The following is a 24,551-nucleotide window of genomic DNA, read 5'->3' as shown; positions in this document are numbered from 1 at the left end:
ATAAAGCTCACATCCTCTTAATTTTCACATATTAGAAAAAAGCAACCATCTTTAACCCAATACAGGAATTGCTCCTTAATATCTATGCCAACAACACTGAAGTGTTCAGTGTTAGAAATTTCCTAAAGAGTTTAAATAAGTTTTAAATACATATTTAAATTGTTTACATAGTTAAAAATTGCAGCTAATTAGCTTATACTTTCCACTTGTACCTCTAAACTCACCACGTGTGACCCAGACTAAGGCACGTTCACGGGGAACTGCATCTGAAAGGCTCACTACATTCCAAGGCATCCTCCATGATGTGCTCTCAGGACTAGATTTAGCAAGACTTTAAAGGAACAGGAAAATCAAAGTAATAAATTGTGCCCTCCTAAAATATTTATGCTAAGAGCTGGATAGTCTTTTCTCTCAAAGCATTTACCTTAAACATTTAAATAAAGTTTTATATGTTGGCACAAAAGATGCCAATTATATGAAACTTATTACTTCCCCCCCAAATTTTAATCACACAATTTAAAAAAGTTTCACCGTAGATCATTAGAGCCCTTAAGCTGAAGGCTGAGAGCAAGCCACTCTCCAGGTTACAGAAACTGAATGGGGTTTCAGCCTCAGAAACCACAGGGACCAGCAAGGAGTGCAGCTAAGCAGCCAGCAGAATTAAGCAAGGATGTTAATGGACTGACTCTTCTGCAGGTTTTTGAAGGACAGGAGGAAGTGAAAGGGAAAAAGAATGATAAGGGTAAAGATAGTATGAAAAGGGGAGATATGTTTGCTCTACAACTAAGTGTCCACTTACTTTAAAAGTGTCAGAGGTTGAAGCTAATAGAATTAAAGGTCTCTCCATACTTGGGCAGAGCCCAGGTAGTCATCTGCAAATATGAATAAACAGATAATATATGGATTATGAAATGCAAACAATGTCTTGTTTCTATTTAAGAACAGAACTGGAAACTTAATGCAGTCACTGTGCAGTTTTCAGTGGAAATTACAAGTCTTGCAGTAGGGCTATTGACTAAGCACTGCAACTGTGATCAAAGAGATTTATAAATTTTGAGTAAGGTAGCAACAGCCTGGGTGGTTTACTACTAAAATGGATGGATCCCAACAATATCCACTGCAATAAAATTTAACCAAAATGTTTCTGGAAGATCTCTGGGCATCTGTTACCTGTGCATCTGATCCAGTTTCTATAAAGAGGATCCTAATTGCTCCCCATCTGATGTTAACTGCTGGCCTCAAATGCAAGAACTTTTTGAATGTGAGAATTTGCTGAGTCCTATCAGAATTAGGGTGATGAGCTGGAAAGTAGAGTTCAGACTCTATTCTTTTCCTCTCAAAAAAGTGTCTGAATTGAACAAACAAACAAAATGTAGGCCCATCAGGTCACTTTATTGCAATAGTAAAACCGTTCAGAAACTAGAACAGATTTACTTTGATGGAAAGATTAAAGTAATATTTCTTGATCTGAAACAGGAATCCTTATGGATATTAGTATTTTTCATTTTCTTAGTTTGTAGAACTTTTAGACCTTTAGACTTTAGAACTTTTTGTACCAAACAACATATTACTAAATATGAATTTTATGGAATTTAGCATCTTACCTTCTATACTTTTTCTATTTAACTTTATAATGTTATAGCATAGTAGTCTACTATAGTGGAGCTCTCTTGGTGCTATAGAACCTGTTTGACTCATTCCATGAGACTGAAAACTATGTAAGCATAATATTATATGTGTAATACTGAGACCTAGGTTTTATTATAAATACTTAAGTCATTTTACTCTTTTATTATGAAAACTAACAATGCAAGATCAAGTCTTTGAGTTTCAGATTATTACCTTTCCCTCCCTAAAAAGACAGATTTTGAAAGGAAGAGCACTTTGGAGGCCTTTACAGAGTAAATATACTAGTTTAGAATTATTCTTTCTGTAAAATTAGGGGTGGGGGAGTCTTAGGAGTCTTGCAAAAACTGTAAAAAAAATTTTCTAATGGCAGGTTTAATGATTGGTCTTAATTTGTATGTTTTTGCTGATCTCAAAAGCACTGATAATAATGAGGAAATGATGTCTTTACAATGACATGAGTAAATGAAAAACCTGATAACATATTATCATTTCTAGGTCATTTTCTAAAAGTTTAAAATAAGAACATAAAAGGGCAGTGTGTTCAAATGTAGAGTTTTCTATTTACTTATTTTTTGCAACAGAGCCTTCCAGACAACAAATTACCTAACTCTCCTGAATATGAAATATGGAAGTATTGGAAGTAATAAGTTGCAACTGTGTGTATGGCACAGTAAGTTGCTGAATGTCTTCACAATGAAAATTATTTAAAATCCTATTTAAAATAAACACATTTAGTGCCTATACACTTTGAACTTTCAAGGTTGCAGATAAGAAAGCTGATACTGAAAGGAAAAGTTACTGGGTTTTCAAGCTGCTTAATTAATAGCCTCACTTCCTTCCAGCCTCCTGTGTGCCACACCTGCCTACTCCCCATCAACTCTAAATCCACATGCTTTCCAGGTACCTCCATCCTTGTCTAGAGGCAAGGAATGGAAGCACTTTGCCTTTCAGAAACACTAGTAGCTGAAAAGTAAAGTAGGATGATAATAGACTAACTTTCTCTCCTTACAAAGAATTTAGAAATAGGTGGATCCTGAAGGCATTCACCCTGGCTGGGTAGCTCAGTTGGTTAGAGCGTCATCCCGATGCACCAAGGTTGTGGGTTTGATCCCCAGTCAGGGCACATACAAGAACCAACTAATGAATGCATATAAAAAAGTCGAAAAACAAATTGACGTCTTTCTCTCTAAAGAAAAAGAGACAACATTCTTCCCAGGTAAACAAGCTACATTTGAGGAAGATCTAATATACATCTATATTTAGGATTTAAATGTACTTTGCATATTATTAATTTTTAAAGACCTAAATAAGAAAAAAAATGTACTAAAGTGTAATTTCAGGAATGAGGGAAGTGTTCCTATTTTTTGTAGAGGAGGATGGGTCATGACATGACTTTGGTTTTAATTTAGGTCCTTAAAACTCTAATAGCTTGCTTACAATTGTTTGAGCACAAATAGAAAAAAAGTACTGGGAATGTTAATGGGTAACACACTAGGAAAAATATATATGAATACCAATTTCTGCCAGAAAGTTTTGGAAATGTAGGAGTTGTTTCTCTTTATAAATGCTTTTAACCTTTCAAAACCCATTAATTTCATAAACCAATTTGAGCAACTGTGTCTATCAGAAATAGATATTTTCTTCACAAATACAAAGATTTTTTCCCCCCATTGTGCCTGAAACTGAAACTTGACAACATGCTCAGTAAGCTTTGTTTAAATATCAGGTCCTAGTGCTAACAAATTCAGAAGTCAAAAAAATTCTATGTTAAAACTGCCAGAGTATCTTTCGTTCATTCTATTTTACTTTATTGTTACAATTTAAACAAATTCAGAAATTTGGGGTGTTTCTGGCCACTCAGGTAAAACACACTGCAGAGCCAAAGGGAATAAACGTAAATGGAAGAAATGCCAGATTTTTAACTGATCTGCCCTTATGAACAGGATCCTTCTCATCTCACATACTGATTCTGATCACTGTTGGCATCTGCTCCAAGAAGATCCCTGACCCCGGAGCAGTCAGAACACCTTCATTCCATAGCCTATTTAACAGCAGGCAAGCAATTAACCCAGACTTGAGGTTTAGGTAGATCTCACATTATCTAGAATCCAGGCTTAAATTTTGTAAAGAGTTTCCAAATAGCAGAGAAATTAAAATAGAGATAGATACCAGAACTAAAAACAGCATGTCAGAAAACAAAAAATATTTCTAGTCCTAACCTATTACAAGTATAGCTTGAGGTATTTTTAAATATTTGTAGAAGCTAAATAGCATTCACAGTTTCCAAAGTTGCTTTTTACTGAGATAGGTTCAAATTCTCATAATATTTTACTTTCTGACATGTTTTCATGGACCAGAGTCTCTGCCCTCAGACTCATGGAAATAACAGACAGCTATTCAGCGGCAGAAAATGGTTCTTGTAGTAATTAGTGTTCTATTTCCCATTATTGTGCTATTCTTAGGATGTGATTAAAAAAATAAATTTGCAATTCATATAAAAGGAAAACTTGCTTAAACTTCTGAAAGCAAGTCCAGTCTGGAGGAGGTATAGAAGACATTAAATAAGAGTCGGATTCTTTTTTAAAGAGTCCAGATGAACTTCACAGCAGAGAGTTCTGGTTCTCCAACATTTTCTCCATCTTTTCTCCTTCAGCGGTTTTATCGACGTCTCTCTGCTTCTTACTATGGATCCATGGAATAAAACAAAGGACAGCACCTCCAATAAGGGGAGGGATTCCAGCGAGGTAGAAGGCCACGTTATAGGAACCCAGCTTTTCACGAAGTAACCCTGGGAAGGGAAAAAACTGTCACCAAGAGAGCACAAGTGGGGCTCTTGGGGGGTCTCAGATCAGTCACACTGATGGCCTGCCTAGTTCCAACCTAATAACTTCATCTCAGCAGGACTAGTTCACACATCTCAGATTAAACATTTTTTTAGGAAATGTGTCTGAGATATAAATCTTTTCTGATATGAGAAAGGAAAAGATCTCATATATTTAATCTTGACAGAGACTACAGGCCTCTGGGGTTTTTTGTTTGTTTGTTTTGTTGTTGTTGTTTTGGCCCCTGGGGTTTTATACCAAGGTATTATGTGGAAAAAATATTTACAACAAAGCTTTGGCTTTCTCAAAACCCTTCAGAGGTCCTTTGGGGCATTCTGACACATGGTGTAGAGATGGACAGACCACCAAGCTGAAACTTCTCAGACACACCTCAAAATGTCTACATTTCAAACCTTTGTTTATGAAATAACATGAAACTATTTAAAATTATAATTCAAAATTATGAAAAATTATAAATCTAAGTTAGGAAGAAAAGGGTTGTTAAATACATTTTGGGATGATAACTAATGTTTGTCAGCACATGAGAGGAAAATATGAGAATCTATGTGTGGTACGTAATAGATCCTTGGGTTCTGCTTCTGAAAACTGTTATTTGGCATACTCCTTGTATCTAATTTTCCTAAAACAATCCAAATTTTAATTAGCTATCTCAGCGTTTTTTAACTTTTTAAACTTTTACTATACAAACTCAGGTACCTGAAATGTCCAGGGAGCACAACATACTAAATATCTGATTCTCCCGAGGATTTGTCCAGTTAAGTACCAACACATTAAAAAAGTGTACATTCATTGTGGATGGAAACCTAAAATATACAATATATCTAACTATGAGATTTTCCTACCTTCTGAATCAGAATATTTAATATATAACTGAACCTTTCATCCTTATGAACGCTAATTATTTTGTTTGGCTATAATACTATGACTCCTCAGGACCTCCTGGTGAGCCAGGGCTTTGTGCTGCCAGTTGCTGTGTTGCTCTGCCTTCTTTGGGAATTTCCTGTTACCTCCTTTATTCTTGGTCTGTTATCAGTTACGCCTAATAGCAAACACCATTCCTACTACAGTGCTATTTGTCATCTACTGTGGACTTGGAAACCCTAAAAAACAAAGCTTGTAAGGTGTAAAAATAGTGTGACTAGTGGGGGAGAGAGGAAGGACTGGAGGTTCTCCTACAGGGAAACTGTGACCTTTAGAACTCAAATTTTATTTGGTTTGCACAGTGGTGACTCTGCTTGCTTGATTCATAACTAGGTTCCCAATTGGCAAAGTTGCTAAGTATGTGGGGTTCTGAATATGAGAATGAATTGAGCTGAACTTTAACTGAGCCCTTCATGTGCCAGACACAGATGATAGTACCATACATTTAATTTTTATCATAATTTTATCAAATCTTACCATAATAATTCACACTGGCATCCAAGTAACACTGAACCTAAGACATCTTCATACTGTCATTCAGAAGATCTCTAAAGGTGAAGTTCACATAACATAAAATTAACCACTTTAGTGGCATTTAGTACATTCACAATGTGATGCAACCACCACCTCCGTCTCGTTCCGAAATGTTTTCATCACGTCAGAAGGAAACTCCATTCCCACTGAGCAGCTGCTCTTTTGCCCCCTTCCCTCCGGCCCTGGCAGCCACAAATCGAATCTCTGCCTCTACAGATTTACCTATTCTGGGTATTTCACATAAATGGAATCACCCAATATATGACATTTTGTATTTGGGTTTTTATAGCACACAAAAACAAAAGACAAGTAACTAATAAAGTATATATTTTACAGACAAGTGAGACTTAAGACCTGTAGTAAAAAATGCTATGAATTAATATAATTACTGGAGCATAATTAAATTTACCTGCAACAGGTGGGCCCACAGTCATGGGTATAGACATGAATCCGAGCAGAAATCCAATTGCTTGGGAAACATCCTGGGCACCAACTAACTCAAAGGCAATGGGGGCCATAATTGAAATGAAGCATCCATCGAAGAGGCCCATGATGAGACAGACAGCTATGAGGGCCCCAAAGACACTACACAGGGGAATCATCATGGACATCAGACCAATGAAGACAAAGGAGAGTACCTAGGACAGACACCACAATGTCAACTCTGCTGTCAGGAAGTGACTTTTACAATTACTGAGCAACATGTTTAGAATTCTTCAGTAGTTATTGGTTAGTCGCCTCCCCAGCCCCATTACCTCTGATTTTATATATATATAATCAACTCCTGTAATCATCTCCCAAGTTCCACTAGCACAATATTTCCATTATGGCAGCGATTTTCAACCTTTTTCATCTCACGGCACACATAAACTAATTACTAAAAATTCTGCGGCACACTAAAAAATACATTTTTTGCAGATCTGACAAAAATAGGTATAAGTTTGATTCATTCACACAGGACGACTATTGTTGTGTTGGCTGTTGTCGTCTTTTTATTTGACAATCTAAGGGAAAAGAGGTCAGTGCCCCTGACTAAATAGTCAGGTAGTGCATGTTTTAAAAATTCTTGTGGCACACCTGTGTGCCTCTTGCTGCCCACCAGATGAAAATCGCTGCATTAAGGGACAAGAAGAAAGTAACTATTTTTATACACCTACTTATTTTCCCTTCCAGCCTATAAGCTCTTTGAGGTCAGAATCTGTACTAGTCACCTTTGAACTAGATATTTATAAGGTTTACGGATCTTGTACCTGGTCAAGGCTCAATAATAAATACTAGCTCTTTGAATATCTGCTCAAATTCATTCATCAAACATTTGATTCTTAGTCCTGGCCGGGTAGCTCAGTCATGTTCATCTCCATGAACATGTTATTTACATGTTCATCTCCCCACAACTCAAGGGTAGGAACAAGTCTTATTCACATAGCACAGGAGCCACCAAATGGCAGGAAAATTAGGTGTTTGATTCTAGTGACCACTGAAATGAAAGTGTTCAATGTCTCAGAATATTTCTCAACCTTAACTCTAGGGTCAGTTAGAGTATCATCCCTCTATGCCAAGGTTGTGGGTTCGATCCCTGGTCAGGGCACATACAGGAATCAACCAATAAATGCATAAATAAGTAGAACAACAACCTGATGGTTTTCTCTCTAAAAATCGATAAAATAAATTTTTTTATTTTTAAATTTTACCTTTGAAATTATATATACTTTACTGGCACTAGTCCTTTGCAAAATGAAAATAGGCCAACAAAATCAGTTTTTCACATCCTAGAGCTTCCAGTTTTGAGAAGCTCAGTTATGGGGATATAAGGTTTAGATATTTAAATAATCAATATAGAATGTATTGCCTGCTAATATTCCAGACATAATGAGCCTATTCAGACCAAGTGAGAGAGATTAAAATAAGTAACTATGATTTGATATGTATTATATGAATATATACTGAATTTTGATTATTCAAATTCCAATTAAGTTTTAATTGTCATAGGAAACATGATGCATAATATGTAATGAAAACAGTAAACATAGTCTACAATAACATTCTAAGAACTAATTTAGGTAATCCAATTTTATTACTTTGTTGTGTAAATCAGTATAATTATTATCATCAAGTAATATTTTCAAACATGATGTCTTCTGGGGATACACTGCAGATGCACCCTATTTAAGTATCCTAGAGTTAAAGTTGAGAAATATTCTGAGACACTGAACGCTTCTATTTGAGTGGTCAATAAAATCAAACACCTAATTTTCCTGCCATTTGGTGGCTCCTGTGTTATGTAAATAAGACTTTTTCCTACCCTTGAGTTGAGGAGATGAACATGTAAATAAGTGTACATGAAGTGTTCTAAATGTTGCCATAGTTGTATATTCAAAGTATGATGGGTATAAAAAAAAAAGAAGAAACAGACAACTCAGTAACTTTTTTAGGCAAAGAACAGACTAAAACTGGACAATCAGCAGAATGTTTTAAATAGCATCAGATTTTTTAAAAAGCATTCATATATAATAGCAACTATCATTTATTTAGTGCTTTTTAAATGCCAAGCATTGTTCTAAGAACTTTAGATGTTGATCCTAGTAACAACTTTATGAGGTGGGTGCTAATGTAATCCCCATTTTACAGATGAAGATAGTGATGCTGGGAGAGGCTTAGTCATGTGACCACAGCCCCTGGGGTGACTTCAGCAGAAGTGGCCCACTGACCCCACGGTAAGAAACACGCTCTTGAAAAAGGTTTCCAATTCCAGGTTAGTCTATTTTTGGTACTCATACCATATAGCCGAGTAACATTTTCTTCTTCATTACTAAAATATGGCTTTATGGTAGAATTATAATCAGTTTAGACTCTGAGTTGTCTATTTGAAAAACGAGTCTGGCACTTCACATTTTCTAAAGAACACAGTCTCCCCATTGTCCTGATTTTAAAATTTTCTACTTAAAAATCTTATTCTCAAACCCAACCCAAATTTTATGAAAGCACAAGCATAATTTATTAGTGGTGTGTAGTTACTGGGTATGCAGGGTAGGCTGGAAAGAACTAAGGCTCGGAGACCAGGTTCTAGCTCTCTGTAACCTGAAGTAAACACTTCCTGATGCTTTCCATCGATATAAAAAGAGGTCAAAAGATAAATCAAAATGTAGAAAGTGGTTTGAAATTAACAAGTAGATAAAGGTTTAAGGAGTTTTTTTTACTGAAAAAACTAACCAGAAAAACCCTAGTATTCTTAATTATACATTTTTAATTCTACCTACAAACATAAAAGGAGATCAACATGGAAAGTCACTTGACTCTTAAAAACATATCATCACAAATTCCAGAGAATCTAGAATAAATCTTTAGGACACTATGGGGCCAGATTCAACAGGTTTAGTTGGTAAAGCCATAGACCAAACATTCCCAACCACACCAATGTAATTATACTAGGTTAGCTTTAGGAATATATATTTTTTCTTTGAATGTACTTCCTATTCTTTTACTATTTTGTTCAGCACAAATCTTTCCAAGATATGAGAGCAAGAGTGGACTGTTGAAAGCCTATATACTACTTGGCACAAAGTGAACTTTGCTCAATAAATGAATGTTTCTTAGACCGATTTATGTTACATGAGACCCAGGCACTTTACTTTTGGTAGTTATCCTGATTTTTCTGTCCACTGTTGGCTCCTTCAAGTTTTTGTTCTTTGGTCAGTTTTATAAGAAATCATTCACTGAAGAGTTTCATATTTATTACTATATGTGTTTTGAGCATATTTCTTCTTAATACTTTACCTGACTGCAAATTCTCCTTTTCTCAATTCAAACTATATTAATTTATATTCTTTTTCAATTATTTGACAATAATTGTTAGTTATTTAAATTTGTTAAATTTTAGTAACAACTGTCAAATTAAAATTGTTCACTGTTATTTTAAAGTAAAATTTCTTGGTTTTCTTTAAGAACTGAGTTATAGAAATTTACACATTTACTCTTCAGCATTTCTCTAACTAGCTGTTTCTACCTTTTTTGTCACTATAGTAGTGAGAAATGATGCTCTTTCCCAGCAGGTGTCACTATCCAAAATGCAGTTCATTTAGGAGGTAAATAGGCCAAGCTGGTAAGGATATATTTATTATATCCTCATATGCAGGGATATTTAAGCCACAAGGAATACATGGCAAGGTTTAGCAAACTGTTCTTTTGGGAGGTTCAGTACTTCCTCATGACTTCCCAAAATAAATATTGATCCATATATGAAATACTGATCTGTACATACTAGGCCCCAGAATTTAAAAGATGAATAAATTTAGTATTACATGCAATCTTTTTTGGGGGGGAGGGGGTCTGTTTTCCTCAAACACAGCAGCTCTGATTAGATTTAAATAAGGGATTCAAAGGTCTCTAATTCTCTTCTGGGCTCTAGCACTGACATTTAATAAGGCATTGACAGTTGAGGTATCTTTTTTGCTTTTGTTTTCTTAAAACCATCCATGGAAATATCTTCTATCATAATATTACAGGCACTAGAAGAGTAACTCCCTGCTTGATTTAGGTTATATACCCAAGAACAAATTTTTAGTTGTTGTTGCCATTACCGTCCCCATTTCTATCACAGAGAGCATTCTTAGAGAAATGTCAGTTTCACTTTTGCTCAGGAATCTAAGTATAGGTCAAGGGGATAAATGAACTGCACCTGAATAAGCAGAAGGCATTTTCAGAGGCAGACACAAAATCAGCCAGTTAGATTCAATTGTTCCTCCTATGAATTTATGCAATAGAAAGTTTCCTGACTTTCAGAGCCTCTGGCTAGGAACTCAGGGTAGAAAGCAGCTGGCAGCAGACACCTGCTGGTCCATCACGAAGTAAAGGGAAGCGTTCAGGCTGGCTTCTTCTAAAGCACACAGAGGCTACAGTCCTTTCTAAGTGCTTCCCAGGGAGTCTGTTCAACTTTCTCCACAGCACGAGTACCACCATTTCTGCCTGATGGAGGAACTGGCCCCAGTGCCACAGCCTTGCTGAGAAGAGAGGGCCTCATAGTCTTATTCTTTATGCAGGATGGGGAATTGTAAGTAGTTGGATAATATTTTGGAAATAGCTTGTTGGTAAAACACATACCATTAGCTCAAGGTATCTTTAAGAAAATGTAAAATGGAACAAAAACTGGACAACGCTGATCAGTTAGTTATTCCTACCTCAACCAGAAGAGGAAGCTTACACAAGATGGATATGAAAGTGATTAATTTTTCTAAATTACCAAAAAATTTTCTAACTTACAAAAGTAACTCATGAATCCATTTTTTTAAACAAAATTCAAACCTTAGAAGAATGTATGCAGTGATATACGAAAGCCTACCTTCAACCCCCTCTTATCTCAGCCCATGCCCACTTGCCCCATCTGGATACCAATGTGGTTTGCATTCTCCTAGGCCTTTCCTATGCACACCCACGTGCTGTTTGGGTCTGTCTACTTTACATCAATGGATATGATGTCCAGGCTTCAATATGCCCATGTCACACAGAAATATGACACAATGGGAAAGTGATCTGAATCTGTTTTCAATTCCCTCATTAAGGAGTTATAACTTCCAAACCTTTGATACACTCTCATACTTCTGAAACAGTTACATAGTAAAGACACAAATATGTAGTAATTTAATGGCAACTAGAAAGACAGGCCTGCGAAGTCAAGAAAGATGGTAAAAAAATACCAGAACATAGCCTTTTCTCTTCCCATTAAAGTCTATACCCTGGGACCCTTTGCAAAGGTTTTCTTTAACCATTATTATTCTATATAATGCCATTCAATTCAGTTCTCTCTCCACTCAGGGTTTAACCCTTAGGCTAAAAACACCTGCAACCCAGGACCTTGATGGAAGTTTAAATTCAGAACTCTTAAGCAAAAGTGTGAGATGTACTCCTAAACTCTTTGTTGCCTATGACGAAGTCTCCAGTTCAGGATAACCAAGGTCTCCTTTCTTGAGACCTGTTCAAAATCCGACCTGCCTCGGTATTTAATAGAATGTTAAAACATTGGCGCTGTGCCCTGGCCAGTGTGCTCAGTCGTTAGAGTGTCAGCCTGTGCACCAAAGGCTCCTGGGTCCGAGTCCCAGTCAAGGGCACACACCTGGGTTGCAGGTTCAATCCCCAGCCCCGAATGGGGGGTATGCAGGAGGCAACTGATGGATGTGTGTCTCACATCGATATTTCTTTCTCTCTCTCTCTCTCTCCCCTCCCTTCCTCCTCTTTCCCTCCCTTCCACTCTCTCTAAAAATCGATGAAAAAAATACTCTCCAGTGAGGGTTAACCAAAACACACACCAAAAAAACAAACAAAAAATTGGTGCTCTTCCTCTTGGGAGCGCACAAGCACCTTTCCCTTCCTCCTATTTGTCCCCCAGGCATATTACCTTTGCCTTTCTCTCTCCTGAGTTCCAAGGGCCCTTCTTTTGCTTCTGTAAATTGTTTCATGAGCCTACGCAGCCCAGCTGTCTCACTTCTACTACCTCTGTAACTTTCTCATAATTTGAAAAAAGAAAACATAATATAAGCAAGGATGTATTAATTATCCACTCTGACCCAGCACTTTATATAAGATGTCACCATGAATCCTCTCCACAGCCCTCTGCCAGTCTGGAAACAAAGCATTGGCAAGACTGGTGTGAGCTCATGTCTCACTCCAGAGCCTGTGTTTTCCTGACTCTGACCAAAAATTAACCCTGTGAGAGGTTATAAAGTGTGTTCTGTGCCCGGCTGCTACTCAGAAGTGGCTTCAAGGGACAGGGAGAGGAGAGAACTATAATAGCCCCATGAAGCTGGGATATAACAGGTGAAAGCAGGAAGCTTTTTAAAATTTTTTTATATATTTATACAGTTTCAATAAATGTCCATTAGAGGGCTCCCTTGACACTTGAGAACAAGACCAAATATTCTGCTAAATGTTTGACAGGGATATCCACAATTAGGTATTAATAAATGGGGGATGATCAGAGTACAATAAGTACTTTAAAAAGCAGCACTCTCCCACACTTCCTTCTAGCTGTATGACCAGACTCCTTCCTGTGACTGTCTGCCTGGACCTACACACACACACAGTGAGGTAGCATTTATAAGTGGTAATAACACCACCTTCCTCAAAGGGTGGGGTGAGGAGTAAAGGAGATAATGCATGTGGAAGGGCTCAATATGTGGTGGTGGTTATTACTTCACATCAATTAACGAAAGTTCTTTTGTGTGTGTGTGTTACATCCCACCTCTCCTTCAGGCTCTCATTCTTGGTGACCCTGTGAACGAGTGATGTCCGCAATGCCCTGTCCTCAACAGCCCTGCTCAGCTCCTGTAGACTCATGCCTATGGCTTCTTTTATGGAGTCAGTCCATCTCATATTTGGTCTTCCTCTTTTCCTGCTGCCTTCTATTTTTCCCAGCATTGTTATCTTTTCCAAAGAACCCTGTCTTCTCATGATGTCTCCAAAGTACCAGTTTCAGTTTTGTCATTTTTGCCTCCAGCTATGTTTCAGGCTTAATTTGCTCTAGGACCCATTTGTTTATCTTTCTAGTGGCCCAGGGTATCCGTAGAGCTTTCTGCTAACAGCATATTTCAAATGAATCCATTTTTTTCCTATCCACCTTCTTCACTGTCCAACTTTCACATCCATACATAGCAAGTTACTTTATTTATGCCTTTTCCATTCTCCTGTGCCCAGATCCCACCTCTCCTTCAAGGGGCTCCTGCTCAAATACTGCCTCTCCTCTATATAATGAGCAGACATGCTCAATCCCCAACCCCAGTCCCCTTTTTGGCTCTCCTTTACCTTCCTTCCACAGCCAAGCTTCTGGGCAAAGTTGTCCACATTTCCATTTATTCAACTGACCATGATCAGTCTTCAAACATTCAGTTTCCCAGACATAATATACTTTGTCACACCTGCACCTCTTTGCACATGTGGTTTCTTTCCTCTGCTTGATACACCCTTCTCTGTCCTTCCTTATCTGTCTACTACTCACCGCTTAACGCTCCGCCAGCCTAGGAGGCCTGCTCAGACCCTCACTAGTAATTCAGAAGCTTTATGCCAATGTTGCTATGGCACCCATCTAGCATACCCATTATTCCTCTGTGCTGTAGCACTGTTATCTGTCTCCCCATGAGACCATTAGCCATTAATTGAGGACACAGACCATGTTTCATCTGCAGCATTTAACACGGTGTCTGGCATGGAGGAGTCACGTAAATGTTTGTCAAATAAGGCCCATATGCTCTTAGAATTAGCATTTGTTTAGTGTGTACTCCACAACAACCAGAAGGCAATTTGCAATAAGGAAGCTCAAAGACAAACACGCACACCCTGAATTTCACAAGATATTGCAAAAGGCATATGACTATAAGAACTATGCCAAAGCCACTCTTCTTAGAATAATGGGCAAAACACATTTTGGTTAGGTGGAGCTCCACAACAAAGCAAAGAAGGTTGCTGTTTGATCACCAATTTTTCATGTTGAAAACCCAAAACTCGTAACTGACTTTGCCCTTGAAAAACTGCTGTAGAAGTTAGATTCTAGAAAATATTCCTCATTTTACAGAAGACTCTGAGCAAATAAATACATAAATGAGTCAGCAGGCCACAAAATAACTTTGCGGGGGAAAGGACTGAAGAGAGTACCTGTAGGTAAACCTTCTTCACGCCAGGCACATAGTCGGCAAGCCGGCCGAAGAGCAGCCGTCCAACTCCCGAAGTGATGCCAATGCACATGAGAACCACCTCCTTATTGCTTTCATCTTGAAACCTGTCGTTCACATATTTCACCTGTAGACCAAAGAGAAGGAAGCCACACTAAATACGGTAGGAAAACTTGACAAGTTTTAGGCACTGTACAAATGCCTTAGGGTCTCTACAATGTTATGGACTCTCATCCCTTTCCAAATTCAAATATCTATAAAATGTGCTCTGCGAGAACATGAAGAAAAGCTAACATGCTTTAGCGTACATGAAAGGAATAAGAATTTTTATGAGGTCTTTTTAAATTTTTAGTACAGGGTAACGAACACACGCTTTATAAGTTAACATCGATCCGTCGGCTAAAGGAAGAGAACAGCCTTTTGAACACGGCACACAACCTTGCTCTCTCAAGGTCACCCATGGATCCAGCACATTATCTCCTCCCCTGAAAGGCAGTTTAAGGATCAGTTCTGGAGTTTCATCTCCCCTGGGAGAGCCTGACCCAAACTGACACCTCTGAATTAAGTTGTACTGGAGCTTCCAGGATAAAAGCATAAGGTTCTCTACCTGTGAATTTGCCTATTTCTGTGACATTAGAGCAAATAAAAATACAGAGTCAGTTTAACATAGTGCTTAAAAGAAACGCCTCCAGAGACACTGCTTGGATTCAAGTCTTGGTTCCATTCCTTATCAGCCTTGTGACCCTGGGTAAGCTCTTAACCACTAGAACCTCAGTCTCCTTGATGGTAAATGGAGATAGCAACAGTACTTCAAGAGGGCAGTTGTGATGAATAAATATCTGTATAAAGAACTTAGAAAAGTACCTGGCACACAATTAATATTGATCAGATATTAATTTTAGTCTAATTATTTTAAAGGGGCCTTTCCTTTCATTTACAGTCTACTTAGAACAAGGACTGTAAACCAACAGCCTGACAATGTCTAAGAAGGCAGTGTGATCAGACAGGTGTGATACTGGGTGACAACACCCAGCTTAGCACCCACCGCAAGCTCTGCTCCCACAGCCCCTGAGTATCACAGTTTGCCACACCTTTCTTAGCACTTCCATTTTCTTAGTGATCACCTATCTGTGCTCATGACAAGGAAAAAAAGCATGTCTGTAATCCTACTGAGATGTTATAACAAACACAAACAGCTGTTTCAAACAGACTCACTGTCCCCCTACACCAAACACTGGCCTGAATTCGGAAACCTACACAGCAGATTTCCCAGCAAGTTCAAAGGCCCAGATGGTTCTCATGTGGCACTAGCAGCCTTTCTGGATGACATCTCCTTAAGAAACTTCCATTTCACATTTTTAAGCCCACTTGGTTATGCCAAAAGCATCACATCTGTCTTTTCCCTTTCAAAACTGGTAACTGTCCTCCTCCTGTATTTTCACACTGGTCCAGAATAATCCTCCTAAATATGGCTTTAATCTCATCAACCTCTTATTCACCAGTTGCCCGCTGCCTACATTTATAACCCTTAGTTTGGCATTAAAAGCCCTCCTTAATCTGTCACCAGTCTATCTTTGTACCTTCGTTCCCTACTGATCCTTGACTCAGAAGTAGAATGCTCAAATGCCTATAGGACTCAGGCAAAGCACATAAAATAGGCTACTGGAGAGGGGGAGCACACAGTTGATTATTACCACATAGGACCACCAGTATTGCCAATCTACCTCCTAGCCCCCTTTTCTTTTAAAAGGGACCTCAGAAATCTGGATTTTTATGTGGAAATGTTAGCACCTAACTAAATTTAAAACACTGCATGATCCAGCCCCACCCATGCAAGCCAAACAAAACATGTCTGTAAACTGCATTAGGCTAGCTTTGATCTCAGTCCTAATCCATCTGGCCCAGCAGGATGGGTATATTCAGTGTCCGAAACATTCTCACCTCTCTACATTTCTGCTCCCTCCTCTACCTTCTTTGACTTCCTAAATTCTATCCATTCTTTAAGACTCTGCTTAAATCCCACATTTTCTATAAAGCTGCCCTTGATTACCTCAGCCTTACACCCTCTTCTTGTTACTGCCTAAAGTTTTCATTGGCACCTTAAGAATTATGTTCCTACCCAGCCTTTATAGCTTCTAAGTCTACACATACCCTTGAGTAAACTCTTTCATGTCAAACTGAACATATCTACCTGCCTGTGACAAAGGTACCACAAAGTCAACATGCCCCATGCTGAACTCATCGCCCCTCACAACCTGCTCTCCCTCCATGTCAGCTAACACTACTACTACTGGCCCAACTACCCAAGGTAGAAACCTGGTAACTATCCTAGATTACTCCCTCCCTCTCTTCAAGTCCAACAGTCACCACCGAATTCTTATGGTTTTACCTCTAAATCTCTGTCACACACTCCCTTTGACCCACATTCCCCAGTGTTTCAGTTCGGGTTCTTACCACTCCTCACCTGGACCACTACAACAGCCTTCTAACAATGCTTCTTGCTTGAGCCCCCACTCCTAAATCTCTAACCTATATTTTCTGAAATCACCAGATTAAGTTCAATATTAAAAATACACTTCTCTTCAAGTCCCACTTGGGGTACCAAAAAACAGATAAAAATAAAAATAACACTTATCTGCCTAGGATCCTTTTATGGCTCTCATACCTTCAGGGTAAAGCTCAAATTCTTGGTTTGACATAGAAAACCTTCCTACTTTGCTACTGCAGGTTCACCCTCAGCTGCCTCCTTATATTCACCATGTTAATTAACACTGTGTTGTCCAATATGGCCTGGGCTATTGAGCACTTAAAATGTGGCTAGTCGAACTGAGATATACTGTAAGTGTAAAACACACAGCAAATATAGAAAGCTTAGTGGGGAAAAAGGCATGCAAAATACCTCAATAATTCAAAAATAATGATTCCATGTTGCAATAGTATTTTGGCTGTATTGGTTAAATAAAATATATTATGAAACTAATTTCATATTGTTAGTTTTTTACTTTTTAAAATATGGGGACAGGAGTGGGGGAGGTGGAGGAGGGTATGGGGGAATAAATGGTGATGGAAGGAGACTTGAGGTGGTAAACACACAATAGAGTGTACAGATGATGTGTTGCAGAATTGTGCACTTGAAACCTATATAATTTTGTTAACCAGTGTCACCCAATAAATTCAATAAAAAAGGGAGTAAAAATAAAATGTGGCTATTAAAATTTTTTAAATTCCATATGTGGCCTGCATTATATTTCTATTGAACAGTGCTGGTCTAAGAAATCCACTTGTGGCCGCAAAAATAAGACAGCTGTCAATAAGGGACCCAAACTGGCTTATTCCTCCGAGCCCTTATCACTTCCCAGAAGTGAGATTAGACAAAGTAGAAAGAGATGGATTCCATCTCAGTTCTGAAGAAAATGAATCACCTGATCTAAAGCAGGTGAGACAGAATTAAGTATACTCATTGGCTTTACTTGGAATTTGAATACAGACTCTACTGTATTAATCCACTTCAGGAAGCACCCAAAGGATCTATTATAACTTTTTTAAGAGACATTTTTTAGTAGTTAAAAAAAGACTGAATTTTTCAGTTATTCTTTTGATGAAACCAAGAATACCTGCCTGTCAAATTGCTTTTATTCTTTATTAGTGGTTTATTTGTTTCCCCTGCTCTACTTTATAATCCTTAAGATGAATAATAAGGTGAAATGTTTTGAGTCTTTTGAAAGAAGGTAAATTTGGTAAATTCAAATTATGCTTAAGTGGAAACTTTGTTCTTCTTTCATAGAATTTTGGTATTGTTTAAATAAAGCAAAACATTCAGCTTCTAATATCCTGTCCCCACCCTCAGCCAAAATCTGCAAACTTAAACTAAAATTTTCTTTGGTCATTAAGTAAGGCAATCTGGAAGTCTGGAGAACAGAATCTGAAGATGCTAGATCTCTGGGTCCTAGAGGGCCTTCCTCATTGAGGTAGGAGTACTTGGGAGATCTGGTATGTTCTACTTACAGCCTGGGACTCCCATGATTGCTGCTGACTATTTAACAAATCCCTGACCATCTCTTATCCTCTGGAGACTGGCGTGTACTTTAGTTTAGCAGAAAGTATGAACATTGGGCAAAACTGACACTTCTAATAAACAGTTATATGGATAGGGACATGAAAATGTTGAACAGATGTTTCCACATTTAACCTAACTTATTTAAACCAATACAAAGCTTACATCAGAGGCCACTATTTACATAGGAGAAAACATCATTTTGTAGAGCAGTTGTTTTAAGTTGACTTTATCTAAATGTGTAAGTGCTTTTAGGGCAAGAATTAGTCTTTCATTTATGTTTTCAAACACTTGTTTACTCCAGGGCTACATACATCTCAGGGATTATTGTAGCCTTGCTGACTGACAGTTTGAACACTGCCTGCTCATTCAAGCAACAATGTTCCCTAACCACAGAGCCATTTTTGGATTGTGTGAAACCCTCTTTATTGATTTGTTATCAAAAGATAAACAAGAAATCATAACCCGAAATATCTGCTTATTCTATAGCCATGGAGAAAGAAGGAAACAAACAAACAAACAAACACGGATCAAAGACCTAAATATAAGATCTGAAACAATAGATTACATAGAAGAAAACAGGGTACTAAACTTATAGACCTCGGACTTAGAGAATATTTTATGAATCTGACCCCAAAGGCAAAGGAAGTAAAGACAAAAATAAATTAATGGGACTGTGTCAAACTGAAAAGCTCTGCACAGCAAAACAAAGTGCCAACAAAACAAAAAGGCAACCAACCAAATGGGAAAAGATATTTGCAAACAACAGGTCCAACAAGGGGTTAGTGTCCAAAATATACACAGAACTCACTTAACGCAATACCAAAATTGAAAACATTTATTCAAAGAAATATATGTACCCCTATGTTCATTGCAGCATTATTCACAGTGGCCAAGACATGGAAACAACCAAAGTGTCCTCTGAGAGTTGACTGGGTAAAGAAGTGGTACATATATACTAGGGAATACTACTCGGCCATGAGGGAGGATGAAGTACTGCCATTTGTGACAACATGAATGGACCTTGAGAATATTATGCTAAGCGAAATAAGTCAGAAAAAACTAAGAACCATATGATTTCACTCATATGTAGGATATAAAACTGAAACTCATAGACACAGATAACAGTATGGTGGTTGCCAGAGGAAAGGGGGGTGGGGGAGATAGTAAAAGGTAAAGGGGGCCAAATATATGGTGACGGAAGATGACCTGACCTTGGGTAATGGACACACAATGCAACATACAGATCATATATCAAAGAATTGTACACTTAAAACCTATATCATCTTATTAACCAATGTCACACCAAGAAATTTAATTTAAAAATTAAATTACATTTTAAAAATCCAAGAAGGAAAAAACACACAAACTAGTTCACAGTTTCCCCTTCCTCCTAACCATCCCCACTTCATGTAAATGGTGAGACAGCCTCTCTCTATAGTTGACCCTTTTCTGACCAGCCAACTGAAGGGAGAGGTTCCTCTCCCCTCACTAGAGCTTAGAGGCAGATCTCTTTTTGAGAAGTCAGGGGCAACAGCCTAAGGAAATGAAAGCCATCATCTCACTAAACTGGCCTCAGCCCTGGCTTCCCACCTCTCCACCTCTCCCTCACAGGGGATCCACAGTGCCAAACATCTGGAGACATCAAAAAGTGTTCTTCCACTGAGAATCCAGGCTGATTCCTCTGGCTCTCAGAGTCAACAATGAAGGGAGTTAAGCAGGTGACCAAAGGATAAAACCAGCTCAAATAAAGCTAAGTACATTAGAAACTCAAGCTTCTCTTCAACAAACAGAAGGATGCCTAATAGAAGGAAACCCCAAATCACTATTTACAGAAGCCCTTGATACCCAGTGGTGGTACATACCTGCAAAGCAGGGCAGTCACTGGTCAAAAAGTCCAATAATTCCTACAGTATTGTTTCCTAAGATTATGTTTTTTGGTCATACCATGATAGTCATTAGCCTCAATTGTCCTTCCCCGCACATTTTTAAGGGGATAGGTGGTTTTAGCTTGATGTCTTACATATAATATTTACATAATTTATTACATTAAAAATATGATAAAAACTTTGGTGCATACAAGTTAAACTACAGGCATACTTTGAGGTATTGCTGGCTTGGTTCCAGATCACCACAATAAAGCAAGCATCCCAATAGAGTGAGCAAATATAAATCTTCTTTGCCTTCAATTTGTAAAAAAAATGCAGCAACTATGAAGCGCAATAAAGTTTCATAATAAAGCGAGGTACTATTTGGGTAATAGCAGTTCAAGAAGAAGGGGAACTATGGGAGACTTAAAGATAGCTTTATTTCTGACAGTGGACTTGAAGTAACAGCTGACTGACTCAAGTACCAAGTGCTTACAAAGACAGTACTCTAGGGAAGCTAGGAAAGCAGGGCCAAAACAGGCCCGACGGCACTGCAGCTGTGGAACTAATGGAACTACAACTGCCTCTGCACAACTGGGGGGAAAGTCAACAATATTTATCACCCACTGTTTTTGCAGTTACTATGCCCTATGCAGTCATCATCTGCCCTTATCTGTGATGATTCTGATTCCCTGATCCTCTGCCCTTCCTCTTCAGATACTTATCACACTCAAAGGAGGGGTAGACAGCAGGCAGGCATGTGCACTCACTTTGTCTCCAGGAGAATAAACTCTCTTGGCTGCAGCAGGGGACCTGTATCTTTTACATTTACATGGTACATCCAAAAACAGGGCAATAAACGCTACACAATATTTTCAGTGGCTTTGGAATGCAGAATGATTTCTGCGGTTTCCTACTTTTCAACAGGTATACTGAGTTCAAAGCACTCGCTCTTGCTGTTCACTCCAGAGATAGCAGCTTCAGCTTGTTGCTTCTCATTTGCTTGCAGTTTAATTTCCAAGACTATATCCATTCAACATTTAAAATGCTATTCCATAACTTTAAAAGAGCATTCTGTTTAAGTATACTTTTTATTGAATTTATTGGGGTGACATTGGTTAATAAAGCTATATAGACTTCAGGAATATTAATTATATTTTTTAAAGGCAAACTCAAAGTAAAGAGCCTGGCCCCTTTAAAAATTAGATGTACATGTGAAAGGGAGTAGGAAGCCTGCTAGATTGGTTAATGGGTAATCTCAGAATTTGTTGCGAATCAAAACTTTACAGTACTCTCTGACCTCAAAGTAAGATGAACAAATCTTCTAATTGGAATGAGGGTTTGTTTTGCTTTTTCCTTCCTTTTTTAAACAACTGTTTTCTCTATCTCTGTGTTTGCTAAGATAAGAAAGGAGAGTAAATTAAAACAAGTGGGGCATTCCCTTAGGAAGTTTTTACATAAGCGCTATTCACCAGCAAGCCCAGTGAGGTGATTAAAGGTAGAAGAAAACTAATTCCACAGATTTGGGTAAGTAAAATTAAGCCCTTTATATCATATAATACTGAAATATGACTTTATGGCCATTAAGAAAGGTATTGATTCGGTCAGCCTTAAAATGTTTTTAGCTTATTAAACTTGACCAACTGTACTTTGAGAATAAGCAGCTCTAAGATATACTTGAAGTGAAAATACAAAATTTCTTTGCCTGTCAATGTTTTTTTCCTTTGCCTGCCAACATTTTTAAGGACTACCACCTTTGAGTTCCCCAGTGTTTATAATGAATAAGATATTTCTGTCATAACTAAGCTTGTAGTACAGGTACGAACTGCCTCCTCAGCAGTTGACCAAATGGAGAGCAGACCTTTGGCCTAACAGAACTCCAGAAGGCATGGGTAGTTGGTTCTGTTTGTTTTAAACAGCCAGTCTTTCCATTTCATTATGATGGGTTTCCATGGTGTCAGTAATCACACATGGCACCATTAAGACACGTAAAAGCTGGGACAGAGAAAAAAGAGGGAAGAGTTTCTGGAGTACAGATTATTTAACAGCCAACAGGGATAGAAAAAGAAGAGTTTAGAAGGAAGAAGATGGCTGGTGTTGGTCTAATTTTGAAAACAATTTCTAACTGCAAACATTCTTTAAAATCTTGTCATTTTTCCCTTAAAAAAAAAAAAATCCTTAGGTTAAAACAAAACAAAATAATCCATCCTTGACATAGCATTATTTAGATCAGATCGAGATTTGACAAAATGTTCTAGAGTAATTATCAGTCAAAACTAATTTGGATTTAGATGCCACTTCAAATAATCCTGAATTTTTAAAAATTGATTTTAGAGAGAGAGGAAGGGAGGATAGAGAGAGAGAAAGGGAGGAGAGAGAGAGAGAAAGGGGGGGGGGGGAGAAAGCATTGGTTTGTTGTTCCACTTATTTATGCGTTCATTGGTTGGTTCTTGTACGTGCCCTGACTGGCGATCGAACCCACAACCTTGGCATATCAGGACTATGCTCTAACCAACTGAGCTACCCGGCCAGGGCAATCCTGAAATTTTGAAGTTAAGATGGACTTCATCTTAAAATAGAAAATAAATCACTAGGATTTTTAGGTAACTTGAAATTATTTAGTGACCCTGATCATTATTTGTGTCATATACTTCATAAATCATCAAAAACTGTACTAGTCTTGGCCCTGGCTGGGTGGCTCACTTGGTAAGAGCATAGTCCCAATATGCCAGGGTTGCGGGTTCGATCTCAGGTCAGGACACATACAAGAAGCAACCAATAAATGCACAAATAAGTGGAACAACAAATTGATGTTTCTGTCTCTCTCTCTTCCTCTCTCTCTAAAATCAATCAATAAAAAATAAAAAACAAACAAACTGGACTCATCTTTCCTAAACAATGAAATGTGTTTAATCTGCTGGTTGTTTTTTTTCCAAATTATAAGAGAAAGTTTATTTAGAACAGCCACAGAGGTAGAAGTGAGCCACAGAAGAAGTAGGCTCAGGAAACTAGTTACAGAGGCAAAAGAAGGGCCCTTGGATCTTAGGAAAAAAAACAAAGATATGCACCTTAAGAAAAGGGGGTGGGAAAGACACAGGTGCGCTCCAGAGAAAGAGAGCTGTTGGTTTATTTAAATTTTTATTCATTACACTTAAATCCAAATGTGATTCTTAACAGTTTCTTTCTTGGAGTCTCATTCTTGGCACACCAGATTCACCTCTCTCACACCCTCAATTTCTGGCTAGTTTGGAGGAACACAATGGACTATGAATTGTTCAGTGTCTTTCTGTGCAGCAGTTAGAGTGCCTCTACTCTGGTCATCAAGATAGCTCTGGAGGGCTCAGCCATACAGTCTACAGCACTCTGAAGATGCATAGTGGCTGCAAAGGCTCTCACAGATGTGATTAATACTCTTATGTGGCATCATGTGTTTCCATTTGGCTTTTTTTTTTTTTTAAGGATATGCTCTTTTAAACTTACTCCTGGATTTACCTGGTGATAAAGTCACTCATTGGCTAAATATGCATACAAATAAACAGATAAGTGTGGGTTATGAAGTCACTAATCAGTAGATGAATTACATGAATTTGGAAAAGTAGTCCAAAATGAGCAAATGCACCCAACAAAAGGCTAGTTCAAATAGACCTAAATTTTAGAAGTTTAAAATAAATTTCATGTTGAAGTAGGAGGGGATAATTTCAGAAAGTATTATCTAAATCACTAGGATTTTAGGTAACTTGGTAACTTTACTTATTTAATGATCCTGGCAAGAATGTGAATAAGCCAGATATTTTGTATATTATCAAAATTGGTTCTCTTTCTTTTTGGTTTTTTATTTTTCTTCTTTTTTTATTGAATTTATTGTGACACTGGGTAACAAAAATTATACAGGTTTCAGGTGCACAATTCCACAACACATCATCTATATACTGTATTGTGTATTTACCACCCCAAGTCAAGTCTCCATCCATCACCATTTATCCCCTCTATACCCTCCCTCCACCTCCCCCCTACTCCTTCCCCCCAGCAATCACCACACTATTTCTCT

The 24,551-nt window shown here is 38.0% G+C and overlaps 1 protein-coding gene across 1 annotated transcript in view; it reads right to left on the bottom strand.

Annotated features, from left to right (window-relative positions):
• Positions 1 to 3,418: 3,418 nt before the first annotated feature.
• The window catches only part of SLC16A10 (solute carrier family 16 member 10), a 104,809-nt gene continuing 83,676 nt past the window's right edge, over positions 3,419 to 24,551 (bottom strand). The window contains exons 4-6 of the mRNA XM_081139816.1: positions 14,565 to 14,708; positions 6,337 to 6,565; positions 3,419 to 4,417 (exon numbers count right to left, since the gene is read on the bottom strand). Of these exons, the coding sequence (XP_080995942.1) occupies positions 4,230 to 4,417; positions 6,337 to 6,565; positions 14,565 to 14,708 (561 nt within the window). The 3' untranslated portion in view covers positions 3,419 to 4,229. The remainder of the gene's footprint in view (positions 4,418 to 6,336; positions 6,566 to 14,564; positions 14,709 to 24,551) is intronic.

This window comes from Miniopterus schreibersii, assembly GCF_964146895.1.
Source record: "Miniopterus schreibersii genome assembly, chromosome: 6".
NCBI classification, from domain to species: Eukaryota; Metazoa; Chordata; class Mammalia; order Chiroptera; family Miniopteridae; genus Miniopterus; species Miniopterus schreibersii.
This window is presented reverse-complemented; position numbering and strand designations above follow the sequence as displayed.